Below are 23,595 nucleotides of genomic sequence, written 5' to 3'. Positions count from 1 at the left end.
CTGCAGAGAGAGGGACGCCGCGAGCGCTCCGGGGAGGAGCAGGGACCCGGAGCGCTCGGCGTAACACATACAGCCTGAAATACATTGTTATGTGAAATAGAAATGAAGAACAAAGACAAGGAATCAAAGTGACTAAACTTTAAGAAAGTGCCATTTTCAGACCCATAAAGACAGCAAATAAGATTTAGGTATTATAAAGAAAAAAAAATGGCTGCAAAGAGCATGGCTCTTATAGAATGCTCTCTATAATAATAAGATACTTTACATATGTAAACAGCAATTTACTACAGAATGTAACCACGTGACATATTACCATTACAGTGCAGACAATATATTACACCTGGGCTGTGCCAGTAAAACAGAACATCTTTATTTAAATGATTTGTATGCATCGTTAACAAGCTCATTTGGATTTTATTTGGCCATACCAGCAGCCAGATGCTCATCTCCACATGAATGGATAAGCATTTCTGTTCCTGCTCCATTACTATACCCAGTGACAATACATGGGATAGAGACCGACCCCCCCCCCCCCCCCCACAGCCCACTCCTACAAACCCATAATAAATAAAGACAGACAGACAAAGGCCACGGCTGTTTTATTGAGGGGATTTAATAAATAGATAAATAAATAAATAATTTATTAAATAATGTACCAGATAAAACCATAAATGTATATTAACTAATAACTCCATTACTTGAATATAAAAAAAACCTTTATATCAAACTTTTATATCATAGAACCACCAGCTGTCCACCCAGAACATTCTGGGTGACCCCAACCATAATAAATACTTAGCTGTCCGACCAGAATTGGGCGACACCCCTCAAAACGGCCGTGCCAAGGGAGGGGGAGGGCGATTGGATCCTGTTCTTGTCTTCACAGGAATGATCCAAGCAGCTGGAATGCACTGTTATATATCACTTACAGAATTCCCACCGAACCGACATCAGCCAATCAGCATCTTTCCCGATCTGCCCAGCCCAGCTGGCCCTGTAAGAGATCTCGGCACCACCATGAATAAACAACAATAATAATATTAATGCACAAGCAAAGGAAAGGTAAGTCCGGCACTGCAATCCACCTAATGTCCCGTCACGGACAGCACGAACCGGCACATAAACCAGTGGGGCTATTCTGAGGGGGCACTCCTAAATAGGCAATGACTGGTACAATGAAAAAGAAAAAAGTGAATGCACTCACTCAGGTAATCTTGCCAGACGAAATCTTTATTCCAAATACATAAAACTCAGGTATAGCGGGCAGACGCAGAGGAGCAGCCTCGCAGCCTGCTGCGAGGCTGCTCCTCTGCGTCTGCCCGCTATACCTGAGTTTTATGTATTTGGAATAAAGATTTCGTCTGGCAAGATTACCTGAGTGAGTGCATTCACTTTTTTCTTTTTCATTGTACCAATAATAATATTAACCCTTGCCATGCTAACAGCTCTAAGCAGAATACCTTGCATCTCACTAAAAGAGGGCAGAGGGGGCACATCCCATGTGGCCCCTCTGTTGCCCTCCTGGGCCCTGTACATTCCTTCATAGAAACACTGACAATAATCTCACCGCCAGCAATCAGTCTCTCTCCTTGAAACAATCATCTAAATGTCACCGTCCTTCTATATGTATATACAACAACCTCTGGGATAAATTATCGAATTGCCACACTTAGCATATATTTATCCAGCTTTTTTTTTTTTTATTTATACCAAATGCAGAAATCACTGATATGACACAATGTTATTAAATGGAATTATTTTAGTTAATGGCATGTATTTTAACATTAAGCAGGGGAAAAAATATAGAATTACCTTGTCATGTTTAAAAAAAATCCTGATACAAATCTAAAAATACAAATTAGTTTGCAGTTAAAAGAGAAAAAGGAAAGTGCATGTAGCCCTTACCAAACTGTGGCTAAAATAAAACATAACCCCAGCAAGAGAATTGTCAACTGAAACAAGTATAGAAAATTCCACATGGAGTGCGGCAACAGATGTTGGTTGTTCCCAGTCAGCTGTGTGTGTACAATTTGGTGCAAGTATAAGCAAAATTGGAAGGTTATAAAAGGAAAACATGAAGGCCCGGGGAAGAGCAAACAAATAATAATATTCTACCTTGCGATACAGCAGTACTCTCTTGTGACTACAGGCTCTATGTCAGGTTGGATTGCAGTGAAAGCCAATCAGATTCATGTTTCAAAGGCCTTTTTAAAAAGAAGCGATCCTGATTGGTTGCTTTGGAAACGACTCCACTCTTCCTCTACACAGCTTTTGATAAATTTCCCTCATATAGAGGGACATTTATCAATGTTTGCTTATGTATTCTTTTTTTTTAGTAATTTTTTCCTTACTTTTTTTTTGCTTATGTGTGACTTATTTATCAACTGGTTTCAGCCTGTTGATAATTTTCTTTCACGTAAGCAATTTTTCCTTTTTTACTTTGGTAGTAGCTTTTTCTGCTCCATGTTTGAGCTGGAGTAAATTTAGTAAATTTTTAACGCTGTTGCGACTTTTCTTTGCGCAGTTGCGACTGTCGCAGTTAATAAATACCTGACTACCCGTAGTCCATTTTAAAATTATTACTACATTGTTCATTTTTGGAAAACTTGCTTTTCTCGCTTTCCAGGCAAAATGTCGCACGAAAAATCGTGTAGTCGCAGTTGCGACAATTTTGCAACAATTATAGTAAAGAAAACCTGACTAAACCTCCATAATAGAGCCAAAGATAATGGGGGACATTTATCATTGTTTGCTTTGGTAAGCGAGTTCTGTAGGCATTTTTTTTGCTTTGGGTTTGCTTATGTATGACATATTTATTATACTATCACAGGGGGCTGATAAATTTGGCTTACATAAGCAAAAACAAATAAAATCCCTTTAGAATACCATTTTTTTTAGCACACATAAGCAAAAAAAAAAAAATGTACGTGTGTTTATTAAATTTTTTTTACCACTTTTTTCCCCCTAAATGTACCTAACCCATTTTTTGTTCTCATTTCAGATCCGTCTATCCTGTGGGCTACTTCAGATTTGGTGGACTAAGATGTCCAGCGTTTTTTTGTTTAATATTAATAAAATTTGGTAACGAGGGCTTGTGTTTTTTTTTTTTTATTTATTTACTTTACAGGCTTAGTAGTAGAAGCAGTCTTATAAATGAGTCCATTACTAAGTTGGGGCTTAGCCCCAAAAACAGCTAGCGCTAACCCCCGATTATTACCGCGGTACCCGCCGCCACAGGGCTGCCAGGAAGAGACGCTACCAACAGGCCTGCAGTGTTTAAAAAATTATGTTCCTGAGCCTAGGCGGTAACAGGCTGGCATTATTTAGGCTAGGGAGGGCCAGTAACAATGGTCCTAACCCACCCTGGTAATGTTAGGCTGTTGCTATTTGGTTGGTATCTGGCTGAGAATAAAAATACAGGTAACCCTGTTTTTATTTTATTTAATTATTTATGGGGAAAAAATGCATAGGGTTCCCCGTATTATCATTCTCAGCCAAATATCAACCAAGCAGCAACAGCCTGACGGTACCAGGGTGGGCGAGGACCATTGTTACTGACCCTCCCCAGCCTAAATAATCCCAGCCTGTTACCATCTAGGCCCAGGAGTGCCATATTTGACGCTCCAGGCCTGATGGTAGCAGCTATTCCCGGCACCCCTGTGGCATTGGGTAACAGGGTAATAATTGGGGGTTAGTGCTAGCTTTTTTTGGTGCTAACACTAAGCCCTGGCTTAGTAATGGATTCTGTCTATAAGATGGCTTCCACTACTAAGCCTGTAAAGTAAATAAAAAATAAACTTTTATTCCAAAAAAACACTCCCCCTACAAGCCCTCATTAACATTAAACAATGTCCTCATTAACATTAAACAATGTCCACAGAATACACAGATCTGAAAAAAGAAGAAAAAAAAACAAGGAAAATAGGTTAGTACATTTATTGTAACCCACCTGCACATTTCCCGCCTGCACCACACTGCATGACTACAACTCCCAGCATGCTCTCACAGTAAGGACATAATGGGAGTTGTAGTCATGCAGCAGGGCTGAGGGGAGATGTGCAAGCGGGTGACAAGCTTGTCACCTGCCCCCAATGCATGACTACAACTCCCAGCATGCCCTTACAGTAAAGACACGCTGGAAGTTCTAGTCATGCGGCACCCATCTAACACACTCCCCCGTGCCACACAACTAAAATTCCCAGCATGTCCTTACAGTGAGGACATGCTGGGAGCTGTAGTAGTGTTGTGTGGGCGGGAGATGTGCAGGTGGGTGACAAGCTTGTCACCCTCCTGTACATTTCCTACCCGCTTGTCCCACCATGCCTGTGAAAATGAAAGTAAAAAAAGTCACACAAAAAGTCTCAATTTTTGAAAATGCTGTCATAGGCAAGTTTGTAAGCCAGGTCTGACCTTGCTTACACTTGAGCCTTTTTGAAGGGGATTTTGCGACTTTTTGTTGCTTGCGTGCGACCTTCGCAATGATAAATCCTGGACCACTGCAAAGTAAAAACTGAAATTGCTTAGGTAGGGCTGATTGGTATTTTTTGATTACCCACAAAACTTGCTTAGGCGCACATGCGACTTTTTGCGCGACTTTTGTAAGCAAAAAAAGCTGCTTAAATCCCTTGCTAAATCTCCCTCCTAGATGGTTGAAGTGAAAGCTGCATATAGCTCTGGCAGAATCAGGGAGTCCAGCTGGGAATCTGCTGCTGTATTTTTCCAATAGTGTCTTCACAGCAGTCCAAAATCCATACTATGGGCACAGTTGTGCAACTGTAGGGGCATTAAGCGAACAATTGGAGAGATTTATCAAGACCTTTCAGAGGTAAAGTTGCTGAGTTCCCATAGCAACCAATCAAATCGCTTCTTTCATTTTTGAAAAGGCCTCTGAAATAATGAAAGCAGCAATCTGATTGGTTGCTATGGGCAACTCAGAAACTTTTCCTCTGGACATGTTTTGATAAATCTCCCCTTTAGAGCAACTTTTCCTCTGGACAGATTTTGATAAATCTCCCCTTTAGGGGAGATTTATCAAAACCTGTCCAGAGGAAAAGTTGCTGAATTGCCGAAAGCAACTGTGGTAAGCCTCTAGGGTAGTGGTAGTGTAGTCAGGGTTTTGCTTCAGTATATCAGGGGATAAGGTTAACCCTATAGTTTGTGACGCCAGGCTGAGGGCTAGTATGCTGAGGTAATTCTCCGGCCTATCGCAGCCCTTCCCAGTAACGATAGGTGCATGCAAATAATGACTGAAGGTCCACAAGATAGTTGAACTTGAACTTGGATAACTTTACTTAAAGGCTTGCGGTACATCCAATGAACAATAACAGTCTCATTCAAACAGTCTCTATATAGTTCAGCGACTGACAGTTGTTGCGGACCTTGAATTGTATTATAAGTCTCTGAATTCAGGCTTAATTTTGAAGATCCATCCGGATTTAGGGGATAGATAAGGTCCGGTGATCTTGCAGAGTGCTTAGGGATTGATACACTCACGGTTAAGAAGAGATCAGCCGTCGCCGCAAGGCTCAGGCCTAAATTCACTGATGACAGCAGCGCAGATCCTTCCCTGTCAACAGCCCACGAGGAAAGAGAGCTAACAATGGCCGCCGCTCCCTTATATGGGCAGCGGCGGGGTTGTTCTGATTGGTCCGAATATCTGTCACTCACTGTCACAAAGAATGATGGGTGCAATACGTCACAGGGACCTCCAAAGGTCCTTAAGCAAAAACCATAGAGTTTACCTGACCACGTGACCCGCAGGTCCCACTACGCTCCGTACAGGTAATTAACCACTCATATACATTTGTACAATTATATTTATATAAATCCTGAGTAAACTGTAAGATAACTAATATCTAGATGAGAGGTGACAAAGGGTGGACTAAATAAGAAGGACCCTGACGTCCTACCTATATACAGGTACCGTATAGGATGCGGTATCGGGATACCACACAACCAGAATCAGATTGTGTCTTTCATTATTTCAGAGCCCATAGTATCGATTTTGTTTTACAGATTGGAGCTAGATAAAATGTTGTTCTATTCTAATCTAATCTTTTTTCTATTTTTTAATGGTAGTGTTTATTTTATTTTACTTTTAGTACATTGTTGTGGGGGTAGCCAGCTTGCGTGTGCTGTTTTTAACAGCATTTAGATGCATGGATTACAGCACGACCCATAGGCACAATGGGGGAGATTTATCAAAACCTGTCTAGAGGAAAAGTTGCCCAGTTGCCCAGAGCAACCAAGCAGATTGCTTCTTTCATTTTGGAAAATGAAAGGAGCGATCTGATTGGTTGCTATGGGCAACTGGGCAACTTTTCCTCTGGACAGATTTTGATAAATCTCCCCCATATAGTCTGGAGATGACCCTATTCACTTATGGAGAGGTTTCTAGACATGCTGTAGTCATGGTGTAGAACATTGGTAGATTCTGTGTTATCTATATACTAGGGTTGCCTTTCACTGTAATTCTTTCTGTGATTATAAGGAGAAGACTTCTGGAACAGAAAGTATGAGCTTCATGTTAGGTCTAGTGGCCAGAATGGAAACTGCAAGATTTCAGAATTATTTTAATATACAGACAGTAAAATAGAAAATTTGAAGAAACATCACCAAAAACTCTTAATGCAGCACACCGCAATATTCCTCTCCCACCGTAAGCATGGTGATTGCAAACAGATGACCCCTCCTTATCGGGCGCTCTGTTTTCACAAGAGGATGCTGTATGAATCGGAAGTAGAATGGTCAACTCTACACTGGTAAAATGGTCAGTGAGTCTCATAAAGTTACAATAAGAAAATGACTTCTGGTCCACACACATTCCCCCGTGTGAATCGCCTGGTCACAATGGAGAGCAGTGGGGACCAGAAACGTTATTCTACCTGGAAAATGAAGCACCAGGTAAGAGGAGGAAGCAGACAGCCATTTACCCTTTATATGCTTCTGCTGGGAGGGGAATCTAACATTGCTCTAGAGTGGCCCTTTAAAAATATGTAGTGTCTCTATTGTGCCCTCACAGCATGGTAACAGTGCTTACAATCACGTGACATTTAGTATTCCCATATCCACGCCAAATATCAAAATAATATAAAGCTATAAACAGATGCGCAGATATACAGTATGGGGGATATTTATCAATGTTGGTGTAAGGTAGTAAAGATTTTGGGGGGTATTTATCAAAGGATTTATGTGTTTTTTTCACGTAACTTTGGCGCAATACTTTGGTGCAGTGTCTTTTTGCGCCAAAGTTTGGCGCATCTTCTCCACTGTAATTTTTACAACTTTCTCAAAATCACACAGTCCGGTGTGTGATTTTAACTTTAGTCAGTAATTCATAATTTGCACCAATCTATCTTTGGCGCAATTTTGCACCTTTAGGGCTTTTTTTTTGGGCGCAAATCAAACCAAGAAATTTTGCACGTGGAAAACACACTTAGCAATGTCAGAAAATGTAAAGGCGTCAAAATACATAAAAAAAAATTTTTTGCATGAAAGCAGCGATGCCTCCAGGGCTGCTCAATACTATCCTGCGACATAGTTGAGCCAGCATTGGACATGGCCACACAGGTTCAGGAAAGGTAAGCACTAAAGCAGTGGTCTCCAACCTGCGGACCTCCAGATGTTGCAAAACTACAACTCCCAGCATGCCCGGACAGCCAACGGCTGTCCGGGCATGCTGGGAATTGTAGTTCTGCAACATCTGGAGGTTCGCAGGTTGAAGACCACAGCACTAACGTAACCAAAAAAAAATACTCAAGTTGAAAATAAAATCCATTTCACATGGTGGCTATAAATCCCACAAAAGAAAATAACTCACGTCGCTTGCTGATATACTGCAGGAGGGAATCCGAAATGGCTGCTCTACAGGGTAAAATACGCGTCCTCTGTAGTGGTAACTTCTGTGTAAAAGGCGCTGGGAACAGCTGATTTCAACATTTGAGACAAAATTACTAACTTGCACCAAATGATAAATTTGGTGCATGTCCACGAAAAGTGGGGAAAAAAAAGGGTAAAAAGAAACTGTCAACAGGCAAAATTGATAAATACCCCCCTTTACCCCTGCTTGCTTGGTGTACTGTTTGCACAGTTGCTCAAAATGTACTAAAAAGGTGCACAGGACTTGATAAATTTTGCTCAACTATAGAAACCAGAGGGCGGCAGAGATTGGTTTAAGCTTTGGGCTCTAACATCTGACACCTTGGTATGTGTCCTATTAGATGGTGTAGATTTGCGCCCAAAAAAAAAAAAAAGTAGGCATGTGCGCAAAAAAATAAACACTTCTAAATTTTATTTGCGTAAATAATAAATACATCTCCACTGCATAAAGTGGGGTACGGTGCACCAAACAGTAGACAACTTTGAAAGATGTCCTACAGAAAATTGCGCAAAAAGTTGCACAAAAAAATGCAATTGCGCAAAATTTGCAGGGACATTTAGAACATGGAAGTGGCGTAAAGCCAATGATAAATGTCCCCCTATGTGTCTATAGGTTTTAGTTTGAATGAACATATATTTATCTGCACTGAAGGTTTAGTATCTCTGATGTCATCGCACATTGCAGGAAACAGATGGTGACAGTGCAGTGAGTGACGGGAGCTGGTTAAGAGCCCGCTGTGCTGTAATACGGCCTGATCACTTCTGCACTTCCATTTGGCTGAAGACATAAATATTCATGTTGTAGGTTTACAGTATGCAGGTGATCATCACTATGAATTACTCATACATATGTTACTCCTATCACTACAAATGATTCAGCGGGGTCTCAGCAAACGGCAGTAAAATTTACCTGATATAGTCATATTCTAATATAAACAGCCACAATGTACAGAAATAACGTACAGAGATAAAGGTAAACTGATATTATATTTATACAACACTAACAAAAAAACAAACAGCAGAAAAGACATTTTACAATGTGTTATTAGACCAAAGCAACCCCCATATATATATTTATCACAGTCAGGCAAACAACTACTCTTTGCCTTGGTCTGGGCATTTACATAATGGTCCTGGGCAGTGAGCTGCAAGGGGTACTCCAGTGGAAAACAACTTTAAAAAAAATTAAAATAAAAAAAATCAACTGGTGCCAGAAAGTTAAACAGATTTGTAAATTACTTCTATTTAAAAAACTTAATCCTTCCAGCCATTTTCTTACCCCTATTACTTTTTTTATTTTTCCATATACCGGGCTGTTTGAGGGCTAATTTTTTTTTGCCGTGATGTTCAGCTTTTATTTCTACCAATTTTGGTATTGATCAAACTTTTTGATCTCTTTTTATTCTATTTTTCTTGGATGTTTAAAAAAAACTAAAATGCACGCTTCTTATGGTATTTTGTTACATTATATCAAATATGTTTATATTTGTGTTTGTCTGCTTTTTTTGTTTTTGTTTTTTTGTTTGTTTGTTTTACATTTTATTAGTCCCCGTTGGGAATCTGTATGAACCATCACTAGATGGCTCATACATATCAATGCAGTACCTATGTACTCCATTGATCAAGAATATCAGCACTGTATTGGTAGAGCCTACCGCAGACAGGCTCTATCAATAGGAGCAGATCAGCAGCCATAGAGGCTCTGGTAAGCACTCCGGCTGCAAGAGCAACAGATTTCAAAAGAAAAAGAAACACAGAATGGGCCGATAGATAAGAACCACTCGGCCCATCTGGTCTGCCCAATCTGAATACGATCAATAGTCCTTGTCCCTATCTTATATGAATGATGGCCTTAATGGCTACCTATCCCTATCTTATATCAAGGATAACCTTATGCCTATCCCATGCGTGCTTAAACTCTGTATTTGAGGCCACCACTTCTGCAGGAAGGCTATTCCATGCATCCACTACATTCTCAGTAAAGTAATACTTCCTGATATTACTGCATAAACCAACCGCCTCAGCCAGGAGATCCAAAATGCACAGCACTCCAGCTTCAGCAAAACCTCTAACATGCATTTTAATGCCGCTGTCAACTTTGACAGTGACATTCAACGCATTAATAGCTGGCCATGGCGATCGCCACATGTTTGCTACTGGCAGTGGCCCTCAGCAACTGAAATCAGTTGGGGATCGCTGGGTATGGTGTGGATTCAAGTCAGGAGCCCGCTCCATACACTCTTAGCTTCACCATGACAAGGTCAATATGGTCTGGAAAAACATGTCTGCTTGATAGAGGTCTCATCTGACAACTTGTACGATATAAAGGATCTGCTGCTAACATCTTGGTGGCATATTCAACAGGACACATGAGGTCATGAGGACAGGAGATCTTGAAAGGTCATGATTTCATTGGTCAGAGTTGTTTTCATGGCAAATGGGTGATCAAAAAATGGATGTTATGGCTGTCCTGTGTAGAAGGCACACTTATGTGACCTAACATTTTTTTCTATGTTTAAAGTCATTCTGCAACCCCACAGTGCAATCCAATAAACAGTTAATGTTCGTCCATGGAGATGGTATGGGTGTATTCATAATATTGTCCACCTATTACAGTTGTTGTCTGAGTGGATTATTAATTAAAAAAACAACATATACTCCCAGGGTCTTGTCCTAACAGCTACTCCCTCCTTCCCGATGATGTGTTGTCTCAGCAGGAAATTCCCCACTCACCAAGTCACTCATCGTAGCGGTCTCCAACCTCTGCTAGTGATTGGCTGAGCAGGCACTTTATACCTACACAAGACAACATCGGGAAGAAGGACCGCACACCAGGAGTGTCGATGTGGCTGCTGCGGGGGACCAGGTAAGTGAGTAGATCGTTTTTTATTATTAACCCATCCCCAGCCATATACACATTTTTTTGATTCCCAGTAGCCCCATTAACATATGAATAATTGAATAATACCCTGCAAATGTAAAGTCCTCAGTACCTGTTGCTACCTGGAAACCACAACCAAGGTGTGATAACCAAGATATGTGATCCTGTCATCATTTCATCCTATTGTCAATGAGCTCTTGGTCAAATGTATTGACACATTATAGTACCCCAGACAGTGAACATAAGTAATCCATAAAAGGTCACGGTCATTTTGGGCAAAAAGCTAAATACGTTTTGTTTAGGCCCTGTCATTCATTCAACGATTGTGTCTGTAATGTACCTTTAATTTAACCATGTTAAATAAGACAATAATAAATTCAGGCCCCACTTACATTATGATTTGCGCACTTGTTGCAGGAATCCATCAACAATTTGACAAAAGGATTTGCCAAAAAAACAATACAATGTGTTCCCAGCAGGCGCAGAGACCTTAATGGACTGAACATAGTAAAATGTTTACATATAGCTACAAAATTGATAAGGTTAAAAAAAGACAAGAGGCCAACAAGGTCAACCTAAAATAAGGCTGCATTCACACCACGTTTTTGTAATACAGTTCCCGTATCAGGTTTTTGATGAAAAACTGATTTGTCAAAACCGGACTAAACTGTATCAAAATGTGAGTACAAATTTTAACCCATATACAGTTAAAAACCGTATACGTTTTAAAAAATGATGTCCGGTTGCATCCGTTTTTTAAGAAACAAAACGTATATGTTTTTAAATTTTCACTCCATTATGAATAAAGTTTCACTTGTTTGATTGAAATTCCAAGAAAAAAAACTGTGTAAAGTCAAAAACCAAATGGAACCGTACGCATACAGTTCTGTTCGGTTCCCATTGACTCCCATGTTAAAAAAAAAGAAGTATACGGTTTAATATAGTTTTTCACCCGGATCAAAAACTGTGGTAGGCTACAAAACTGTACAGGGTGCAAAACGGACACAACCTGATGCATCTTTTAGCATACGGTTTTCAATGGAAAGTCAATGCATACAGTTTTCAATACGGTTCCATGCGGTTTTCCCATTGAAAACGTATACAGGAACTGTATTGCAAAAACGTGGTGAGAATGCACCCTTAGTAATTTTAATCCATTTTCTGGATACTTTGGGGGAGCTTTATCAAAACCTGTGCAAAGGACGAGTGATGCAGTTTCCCATAGCAAGCAATCAGATCTCTTCTTTCATTTTTAAAGAGGCCTGTGGAAAAAGAAAGAAGAAATCTGATTGGTTGCTATGGTAAACTGCACCACTCTTCTTCTACATGGGTTTTAATAAATCTCCCCCTTTGTCCGTGAATCCCAGTTGAAGCAGACCACACAGAAACAGTATGTGTTTGGAGACTGGACAAAACGTTGTCAGTATGTGATTATGTTTAGTCTATTAAAGTCAATAAAGTCCCCAAGAACACATCACAACATACATTGGCAAACTTTTTGACACGTTGCTGATGTATACCAACAAATAGGCACAAGGTGTGCACAAAACATAGTGAGAACAGCCCAATAAATAACAGAAAATAGTTCAAATTCAACAAAAATAGTATGCAACTATATTGCAAAGATCTTAGATATTACCCAAAGGGTAGATTAAGGGAGACTTTCACGTAAACAAAGCTATACATGAATGTAGAACAGAAATTGGGAACATTTTGATCAAAATGAAAGAATAGACAATAGATTATGGATACTGTGAGAAGGTGAAGGGGATAATAGTGGACGGTTGATATGTGTCACCGAGGTTCCTGGCCTTGGTGAAGTGAGAGCCAATAATTTTTCCAGACTGACACTGAAGCTGTAGGGACGGCTCTTACTGGGAATGGTCAAGTGTTGGGTGGGGGCCATTCCTCACAATCCAGGCCGCCTTTTGTTGGCCTTAAAGGCAGCTTGCTTCACCAGCTGCGAGGGATTTGCATGTTGGAGCTCACTCTGCCAGAGTGGTGAGGTGGAATCTTCCCTGCGTTTGCTCCAAGTTTGGAAGTTGTTGAGAAGACTGCCTGGAGGCCTGGAAAAGACTAGCTTATTGCCGTATGGCATGGACTCAGGTGTGAACTAGCACCTAAGGAACGCAGGTGGACTTTGTTACTTTTTCTTTGAACTGCATCTAAGACTGTGTTTGCTGTTTGCCAAGTGTGAATAAAACACTGAACTTTGATTTGAAAAGTACTGTTTCCTTGCCTCTATACTGCAACCGCACCATCTGCAAGAGCGAGTCATCACAATACATATACTGTATAACAAGAAATATAGTAACATTGCATATTCAAACTTTCTAGTAATTCCATTACAATAGTAAGATTAAGGCTGCTTTCGCATTGCAGTGTATTCACCAGTTATTGTCCATCCGTTATCTGTATTAACTAATCATAAAAAAACGGATGAAATAACAGGTGCTAACGGCTGAATAACGTCCGTCAAAATAACGGGCATATTCGTCCGTTAAGACCTGTTATAACATCAGTCATGTACAGTTGTTTTATGGCTGTTTTAACACCTCTGCCTACAGACTCCCACAGCCGGGACTACAACTCCCATCATTGAACAGACTTGTTTTCATGATGGGAGTAGTAGTTTCCCGGATGCAGGTGTCTGCCGGTGGCTGGGGAGGCTCAATTAGTGTTTGTACTACTACCCCCATCATGGAACAGACTCTGTTCCATGATGGGGGTTATAGTACAGGGGCTGAGGGATTGATTGCACCAGGTCTCACTTCTGAGACCCGATGCGATCAGTTATTAAACAGGGGAACGGGTGCATTGTTCCGCTCCCCTGCGATGTACGGTGTATTTTTACTTTCCCTTTTAAATTCCCCACCGGGAGCCCTGAATGACCAGCACCAAGGAGCCATTCAGGGCTCCTTGCAGGGTTTTTAAACTACTAATTTGACCCCCAAATGTATGCCCCCATGTTTATTTATAATAATTCATTGACCCCAGTGCGTTTACCCCCCCCCCAGTGTCCTTATTTCCACTCCCACTGCCTTCTCCTCATGTTCTTGGAGCAGGCAGCAGCGGGACATGTCTGGAACAGACAGCGGTGAATGAATGAAGCCCTCATGTCCCGCCCGATGTCCCTGCTGCTGCCCTGCTCCTAGCGCAATCAGCACACTGCCGGGACGTGTCTATTCTCTGCTGCTCATCTCCGTTGGGTATGGAGATGAGCAGCAGAGAAAATTAGTGCATGTTTTTTCTTCATCACAATTAACATTCGTTATTCATAACGGGCTATAACGGGTAATAACGGATATTCAAAAAATTCCATAGACATGAATGGGAATTTGTAATGGCCGTTTAACGGCCGTTTTTAAGGGTCTTCTAACAGAAGTATATAGCGGATCTTTTAACAGAGCAAAGGTATAGTGTTAAAGCAGCCTAAGTCCTGCAGTGGATGGAAGGGGTATACATTTTTCTTAATGACACTAAAAAGAGTGGATGTGATTTGGCAATAAGCACTTTCCAGCTAGAACTCAAATGACCTCAAGTAAAAGAGTATAAATCTCCAGCTTGCCTCTAAAATATCATGACCTTACTTTATAGTTCAATGCAGTAAGTCAGAGTTACGGTACAAGGTATTAATCACTGAGCTCCACAACGGAACATGAAAAGGTCTGTGGGATTCATAAGTGCTGGCTTCTATAAGAATACAAGGTAAAGTAGGCAATATGGTCATCTAGATCCTACTCTCCTAGGGCCGCTGGGAGATTATTTATAAAGATCACCACAAAGTGCTTTCAGGATATGAAGAGGTGTGATTTCTGAGGTAGAAGTCATCATAGGCAGGGACCTTCCAACAAGAAGACATATGGGGAATCATTGCTGCCGTGTGATCAGATACCATATACCAGTGGTTCTCAACCTTTTTTGTGTCTGTATCCCCAAAGGGTGAAAGTATGTCCGTGGGTACCCCTCATGCAGAACTTACGCACGAGGGGTACCCGCAGACAAACTAAGTCATAAAATTACTTATTTTCATTATGGCGTATGCTTACCTTTATACTAATGCAATACTTAATCCCCTTGTGCCATTATTCCTCCCTCCCTCTGATCCCCTTTTGTCATTATTCCCCCTCCATCTTAATCCCCTTGTGCCATTATTATCCAATTTGGCAAAAGGGGATCAGAGGGAGGGGGAAATAAGGGCACAAGGGGATAAAGATGAAGGAGGGAACAATAGCACAAGGGTTATTAAGATGGAGGGGTATAAATATCACCCCCCCCCCTCTCCCCTCCCTCTTAATGCCCTTGTGCCATTATTCCCCCCTCCCTCTGCTCCCCTTTGCCATTATCAGATAAATAAAATACATACAATAACATCCCTCCCTCCCATACACTTAGCTTTTCCTTATTTTTATATTTTTTTGCATTATCCAGCCTGTTCAGGTAAACAGCACGTCCCATTCTTGGAGTCTCATTTTGGAGGGCCGCACTGATGAATGACGTCCTCCTGCGCTGTGCGGCACCGCCGTGCAATGTCAGGGGACGTCACATATCTGCCTGGCAACCACGCAGCTCCCGTAAAGTAGCCGCAGCCGGAGCCACGGTACTTTACAGAGAGCTGCTGCGGCCATTCCCCACACTGCGCTGACAAATACTGGCAAATGCATGGTCTGTATTTGTCAGTGCATCGGCGTACCCACGCACAACCGGTTGCGTACCCCTAGGGGTACACGTACCACCGGTTGGGAACCCCTGCCATATACACCAGTAGCTTGCATACATAACAATATGGAGTCCTGAATTCCATTTACATGCAGCAGAAATTAATTTTTAAGATGTTTTAGTCTGCAACATGTGCTTTCCCTGGTGTTTATAGCATTTATATCTCATAGACTTTAATGGGATGAGCTATAAACACAATATATAACTGCATTATACTGGTGTAAATGCTAGTGGTGCACCATCCACAAGGTTATATGGGTAATTTCTACTCATTATCATTTGTAAAAATGGAGGATCTAAAGTTGTAATGTGTCTACTTGGGAACACTGCCAAGCTGGCATTGAAGTCTTCAAGGCCATGCAATGCTACACAGAAAAAAAATATGCAAAATAGCTGTCCGGCAGAAGAAGTGCCGTATGGAGTGCCGTATGGAGTGCTAAACAGAGGTGTTGTCAAAGGCAAAAAGGAATTTCTGATTTTTTTGGGAGCTGTTAATGGTGTGAAATAGTAAATAGGTGCGTATACACTCTTTAAAGGGGTACTCCACCCCTAGACATCTTACCCCCTATCGAAAGGACAGGGGATAAGATGTCTGATCTCGGAGGTCCTGCCGCTGGGGACCGCCGCGATCTCCCTGCTGAATCCAGCGTTCGTTTAGAGCGCCGGGTGCAGCGCCAGAGGCTCGTGGCTTCTTGGCCGCACCGTGTTTGTGACTTCATGGCCACGCCCCCTCAATGCAAGTCTATGGGAGGGGGCCATCACGCCCCCTCCCATAGACTTGCATTGAGGGGGCATGCCCTTGATGTCACGAGCAGGGGGTGACCGTGATGCAGTGAGCCTCTGCCCTGCATCACAAGTCATCCGCCACAGAGCGAAGTTCGCTCTGTCCATCGGATGTCTGGGATGCAGCAACCGAGATTACGGGATGAGACATGTTATCCTCTATCCTTTGGATAGGGGATAAGAGGTCTTGGGGCGGAACACCCCTTTAAAGACCAAACGTACTCCAGGGGTGGTTCAATGGTTCCCCACTGATTTCTGTTTACATTGCTGAAACAATAATGTGTGATACCAATTACTGCCCCTAGCATGATGGAATAAATTTGTAAAACCCCTGTACATATTTTGCAGTAGGAAATGATTCATGTTTCTCAATAATTCATATGGCAATCTACACTGGAGGGAAGAATAAATCAGTATTCTTATCCTTTTATGTGCTGAGTTAGGATTGCTGAGGGTCCTTACCATCACCACTGTCTCATATACACTGTTTGGAGAAAAGTATTGGGCCCGCCATCTAACAACTAAGAATCCAGACCCTAACGATGCAGTCTACCTTAACAAATATTTATGAAAGAATGGGATATTTTAAAAGAGTCCACTGGATTCCGAGTGGTACTGTAATAGTAGCTACTACTGCAACAAATCGGTTAATGAGTGGTTCCCTTCTGAATGTTCTTTTATGATTTCAGGAACCACTGCAACACTGCAGTGCTGAGTCCTATAGTGCCTAAAAGTTGCCAATTCTCTGCTACCTATAGACTTCATCTGGCATTAAGACCAGTAAAGAAACTGTGCCCTGACAGGAGCATAATGGCATGGGATTCCATCTTGGGGCATGTAAGCCTTAAATCACTGAGCACAATGCCAAGCATCAAACAGAGTGGTGTAAAGCATGTCACCACTGGACTCTGGAGCATTGGAAATGTGTCCTGTGGAATGACGGATCATGTTTCTCTACCTGGCATCTGATGTACAAGTTTGTATTTAGGGAATGCCAGGAGAACGTTATCTACCTGAATGCATTGTACCAGCTGTAAAGTTTGGTAAAGGAAAGATAATAATATGGGGTTGTTTTTCATGGATTAGCCTAAGCTCCTTAGTTTCAGTAAAGGTAAATGTTAATATCTTAACAATCAAAGACATTTTAAGCAGTCGTATGCTTCCAACTTAGGCCCCTTACACGATGTTGTTCACTTTTATGGGGGCTGCCAGGCACCATTATTTTTTGACGGGAATAGCAGGATAAAAAGATGGCGCATGCAGGAATATTTCTCCCGCTATTTCCCCGGGCTCCAGCCGTCACACTGCTGTGTGCTAATGGCAGTGTGAAAGAAGCCTTATTGAGAACAGTTTGGGATCAGCCCTTTTCTGTTTCAGCATGACTGTGCCCCAGTGCACAAGCATGGTCCATAAAGTCATGGTTGGGTGAGTTTGGGGGGGAAGAACTTGACTGGTCCACAAAGAGCCTTGACTTGCCTGCATCCAACAACTTTGGGATGACCTAGAACTTAGATTGTGGTTTCACATCACAAATGCTCTTCCAACAGACACCTCTAAAATCCTGTAGAAAGTCTTCAGAGAACAGGGGGAGCTGTCATTACTGCAAAGTGGGGGCCAACTCCATATTAATGCCTATAGTTTAAGGATGGGTCTGAAAACTCCTGTAAAGCCACCTTTACACAGGACTGGTGCAAGGATTTTTGCCACCCTAAGCTAAAGCTAATTTTGCCACCCCTTGACCCCGCCCTTTGACACAACCACCTTACTACTGGGGTGACACACTGTAACAAACCTATTCCTCATGTAACCACCTACTACTGTAGTGACAAACTGCAACAAACCCCCTCCTTACGCGACAGTGGTTCTGGCTGGGCGAGTGCTTTGGATGAGTGGTGGGTGCTTCAAATGCTGGCGGGTAACTAACTTTCTTGCAGCATGCAGAGTGGCAACCCCATCAAGAGGGTGCTCTAGGCAGCTGCATATTTTGCCTATAGTCCAACAGCGTTTGCCTCCGGAGCTGTAGAAAAAGCCGAGGGAAACAGATTGTAGTACTGATATCATTTGAATGGGACAGTTCACATTCATCTGACGTCTCAAGTTAGAAGCCAGATGAGGGAACACACCGCATGGGCTCCAGACAGAGAAACGCATCTTCCTGTCTGGCATGCACAATAATGAATGCTGGATCCTGAACAACTGATACACACTTGTCATCAGTTGTGGCATCAGTTGCGGCAAATTTAGGCTGAGTCGGACGCTGGACATATGTGAAGCCAGCCTAAGTGTAACATAGAGGGGCGCCCAATACTTTTGTGCACATAGTATATGTCCGCTGTGTCAAAGCAGAGTTATCACTATGGATTTCACCAGGAAATTCTTTAAAAAGTTTCAAATAAATAGCAAGAAGGAAGAAGAGAAGCCGACACTGTAGACATACATGCAATGTGTTGATCTAAAACACTGAGATTATATAGTAGGTGACAAATGTAACGGAGCACTCACCCGGACAGCAGGAATTTCGGACCCACACAATCTTCCACTTTGGACCGGTGCGGGAGATAGAACCGGGGGAGTTCAGACGCTGGTCACTGACCGTATCACGCTGCTTGGCGCTTCGTCAGGCTGCACTCCATTACATTTGTCATTTCTTTAAAAAGGACCTGTCACCAAATAAACTTTTCTAAACTAACTCAGGCTATGTTCCCCAACTACTCCTAACACTCCTCCAACCTTTAAAAAAATGTCAGAGCTTTATAAAGCTGTGTATCATACCTTTATTCTTGCTCACATAGTGAAATCTCCCAGCAGGAGAAAGTGGGCCTTTCCCAGTAGGCATGACATCACTGAAGCATGCTGGGGGACCACTTTTACCCACACGCGATTGAAGTGCTGTGATGAATAGAAGACCTCAGGCTCTGTGCATCTTTCAGTGAGGCTCTATACATGTTTCAGTGAGGCTCTTTGCAGCTTTCAGTGAGGCTCTTTGCAGCTTTCAGTGAGGCTCTGTGTAGCTGTTAATCAAGCTCAGTGGAGAGAAGCCCTTCCTAAATTTGGTCTCCTGCCATGCCAGGAGGAGACCAAATTCACTGTATTAATTGTGGCAGGGAACAGAACAGAGCCACCTACGGGCCATTTTTCGATTACATTTTAAACATATTTATGTTGATAATTTTAAAAGCAAGTGAATGGGAAAGTGTCTGCTAATTACACAAGGAACACTATATTAAAAGTTTTATTTGGTGACAGGTACTCTTTAAATTTGGATGGATTCCCACCAATTCTAATTTATTTTTATAAGACAATAAATAATCAAAGCTCTTTACTAACATCAATACAGATCGCCTCAGGTACAACACTTTTTTAAGACATGCACCATATTGCACTTTATATAATTTGATCTATTCATTAAGACTTGGATGGCAGATAAACTAAGATGGCTATGACCAGCCTGGATGTTGTGCTATGTGACAAAGCCATTGCTGCCTGCAGGATAAAAAGGCCCTAAATACATTGGCACTACGTAAATAAAAAAAACGTCCTACTCATTCTCCTTTTTTGGTTAAATGAACAATCAGACAATTGTAAAGCAATTTCAGGAGTATTCTAGTGCAGCCTGCACACAATGCAGCCCCGAACAGCAGCAGCCGGGGGGAAAAAATTGACATCTCTCTTTTGTTAGGTTTATGCAAACTACGGGGTTGACAGAGAGAAAATGATACAACACAATCACAAAAGTGACAGCTCCTTCCCCCGGCAGCTGCATCCTTCAGCTCTGACAAATAATGGGCCATGTATACACATCTACCCATTGGTAGACAGACCTGGCATAGCAGACAGACCAGGGACAGACAGGTCATGGAGTGACCCAAAATTACCATTATGGTATTGATCGTCGCAATCCCATACATATTATATGAACCACATGTGACGCCCAATGCTCTGTAAGAATTTCGTACAATCCAAGTGGCGGTTTTCAGAAAGCAGCCGAAAATTGCACATTTTTTGACCGTAATGTTGCTGGCTGACATATGCCATATATTAAGATGATCACGTTCTGGTTACAAAGGTAGAGAAATCTCGCCTGAAAGTCTTTATTTTAGACCACACGTGTGTCTATGGCAGTGATTGCCAAACTGTTTGACCTTCGGCTGTTGCAAAACTACAACTCCCAGCGTGCCCGGACAGCCAACGGCTGTCCGGGCATGCTGGGAGTTGTAGTTTTGCAACAGCTGGAGGTCTGCAGTTTGGAGACCACTGGTCTATGGCATCTCTGGTAAAGGACAATGCAGTCAATACCGGTTGTTAGCAGCTACACTGGGCTGTCAGGGCATGCTGGGAGTTGTAGTTTTGCAACAGCTGGAGGTCTGCAGTTTGAAGACCACTGGTCTATGGCATGTCTGGTAAAGGACAATGCAGTCAATACCGGTTGTTAGCAGTTACACTGGGCTGTCAGGGCATGCTGGGAGTTGTAGTTTTGCAACAGCCGGAGGTCCACAGTTTGGAGACCACTGATTTATGGCATCACTGGTAATGGACAATGCAATCAATATGTTCATACCGGTTGTCAGACTTTGTCAGACTTTAGCGTACGGCTGGCTATACAGACAGAAAGAGAAAGCCCGAGTCCAAGTCATTGGATGGGTTTCAGATAGGGATGCTCGGGATAACCTCTGTGCATAGTCACATGGAACCTTAAACCACTTCTGTGGCCAGATTAGATACGGTAGATCAGCGTTTCGCTATCCTACGGAATGAACATTCATCTGACAGCATGTCACGAGTTCCTATATTACAGCGGTCTCCAAACTACGGACCTCCGGCTGTTGCAAAACTACAACTCCCAGCAAGCCCGGACAGCCGTTGGTACCATTTCATGTGATGCCAAAGACCAGTGGCCTCCAAACTGTGGACCTTCGGCTGTTGCAAAACTACAACTCCCAGCAAGCCCGGACAGCCGTTGGTACCATTTCATGTGATGCCAAAGACCAGTGGCCTCCAAACTGTGGACCTCCGGCTGTTGCAAAACTACAACTCCCAGCAAGCCCGGACAGCCGTTGGTACCATTTCATGTGATGCCAAAGACCAGTGGCCTCCAAACTGTGGACCTCCGGCTGTTGCAAAACTACAACTCCCAGCAAGCCCGGACAGCCGTTGGTATCATTTCATGTGATGCCAAAGACCAGTGGTCTCCAAACTGTGGACCTCCAGCTGTTGCAAAACTACAACTCCCAGCAAGCCCGGACAGCCGTTGGCTGTCCGAGCATGCTGGGAGCTGTAGTTCTGCAACAGCTGGAGCTCCACAATTTGGAGACCACTGCTATTTTCGGTCCATTAGAACATAACTACATGAGCCAGGAGACCAGGCGCAACCACAGACACCAGGAAATTGGATGCAAGTTGATGTCTCACCCTTACAGCAATAGGTTGATAGGAAAGAGCATGCATAGGGGTTTACTCACCATCTGTAAAGTGCAGATGAAAATCAGCGTGCACCTTCCTGTGCAGCAGCCCATGGTGAGATCTAAGCCTCACACTGTAGTGTCCTGCGGAGACAGGCTCTGGAGGAGAGTAGCTGGACAGCTCCTTAAGGCGTAGCTGCACTTTCTTAGGGCTGCCTTGAGATTCAGCACCTGCAGTACTATAGATCCCTGTGTAGTAGTAGCAGTAGTAGTAGTAGTAGTAGTGCTGGTATCCCCAATGCCTTCATTCAGCAGCCTCTCCACATGTGCAAAGCTGCGATCCTGCTCCCCTAATCCCAAAAGCTGAGCAGGGATCGCACACAGCGACCACAGATAAATCCCAAACACCAACCAAGGAAAGCGCTGAGCTCCAGAATCCAGAGCTCTCCTTCCTTTCTTCTCTTTTACATTTGACTTTTGATTGCTGTAGGGGCGGATAGAGGCTCTCTGATGCCATCTAGAGGACAGAGGGGGCATGGCCTCAACAGGTTCATGGCCATCTGGATTATAGGGATGGCTGGAGAATCATGTAACATACAATAATAATAATAATAATAATTAATAATAATAATTAATGTATCAAAGTATAACACCGAAAACATATAGAGATTTGTATTATACATCAATAAATGAGTGACGTATGCCGTACAGTGGTCCCTCAACATACGATGGTAATCCGTTCCAAATGGACCATCGTTTGTTGAAACCATCGTATGTTGAGGGATCCGTGCAATGTAAAGTATAGGACAGTGGTCTACAACCTGCAGACCTCCAGATGTTGCAAAACTACAACACCCAGCATGCCCGGACAGCCAACGGCTGTCCGGGCATGCTGGGAGTTGTAGTTTTGCAACATCTGGAGGTCCACAGGTTGAAGACCACTGGTATTGGAGGTTATACTCACGTGTCCCCGCCGCTCCGGACCATCACCGCTTGTCACCGATGCCCTGGATGTCGCCTTCCATTGCTGTCGCCGCGTCCCCGTGATGACGAAGATGGAGAGCGCCAACGATGCAGGGGATCCCGAAGAGGACGCTCCAGAGCCCCGAGGACAGGTGAGTGATCGTCAGCGGACCACACGGGGCACCTAAACGGCTATCCGGTGGCAGCTTAAGCAGTCTGCGCTGCCGGATAGCCGTTTATGCGATGGCCCCGACATACAAAAGCATCGTATGTTGATGCTGCCTTCAACATGCGATAGTCTCTGAGAGGCCATCGTATGTTGAAATGATCGTATGTCGGGGCCATCGTAGGTCGGGGAGTCACTATAATGTAATGCCATAGTCATAATGTATCATTTTATAACACCAACTGCATATAGAGATTTGTATTACATATCAACGGATCAGTGACTTGTGTAGTAATGTAATGCTATAGACATAATGTTTAGTATAACACCAACTGCATATTTGGAGAGATTTGTAATATATATGAATCAGTGACTTGTGCAGTAATGTCATGTCATAGACATACAATGTATCATAGTATAACACCAGCTACATATAGAGATTTTTATTATATATCAATAAATCTATGACTTATGCAATACTGTTACTATAGATATACGGTATCATATTATAACACCAATTGCATACAGAGATTTGTATTATATATCAATCAATCGGTGACGTATGCTGTAATGTAATGCATGGGATGACAATTTGTACAGTGCTGTGAAACATGTTGGCGGTATATACAGTGAGGCATAAAAGTATTCAGTTAGCCACCAATTGGGCAGGTTCTCCCACTTTAAAAGATGAGAGGCCTGTATTGTTAATCATAGGTATACCTCAACTATGAGAGAAATAATGAGAAAAAAAATCCATAAGATCACATTGTCTGATTTTGAAAGAATTTATTTGCAAATTATGGGGG

General features: G+C 42.6%; 1 protein-coding gene across 1 annotated transcript in view; it reads right to left on the bottom strand.

Annotated features, from left to right (window-relative positions):
- NKAIN3 (sodium/potassium transporting ATPase interacting 3) overlaps positions 1-22,117 on the bottom strand; it is a 684,322-nt gene extending 662,205 nt beyond the window's left edge. The window contains exon 1 of the mRNA XM_056522028.1: positions 21,721-22,117. Coding sequence (XP_056378003.1) covers positions 21,721-21,774 — 54 coding nt within the window. The 5' untranslated portion in view covers positions 21,775-22,117. The remainder of the gene's footprint in view (positions 1-21,720) is intronic.
- Positions 22,118-23,595: the final 1,478 nt, after the last annotated feature.

This window comes from Hyla sarda, chromosome 5 (genome assembly GCF_029499605.1).
Source record: "Hyla sarda isolate aHylSar1 chromosome 5, aHylSar1.hap1, whole genome shotgun sequence".
Lineage (NCBI taxonomy): Eukaryota > Metazoa > Chordata > Amphibia > Anura > Hylidae > Hyla > Hyla sarda.
Note: the sequence above shows the minus strand (reverse complement) of the source record. Positions and strands in the feature narration are given on the sequence as shown.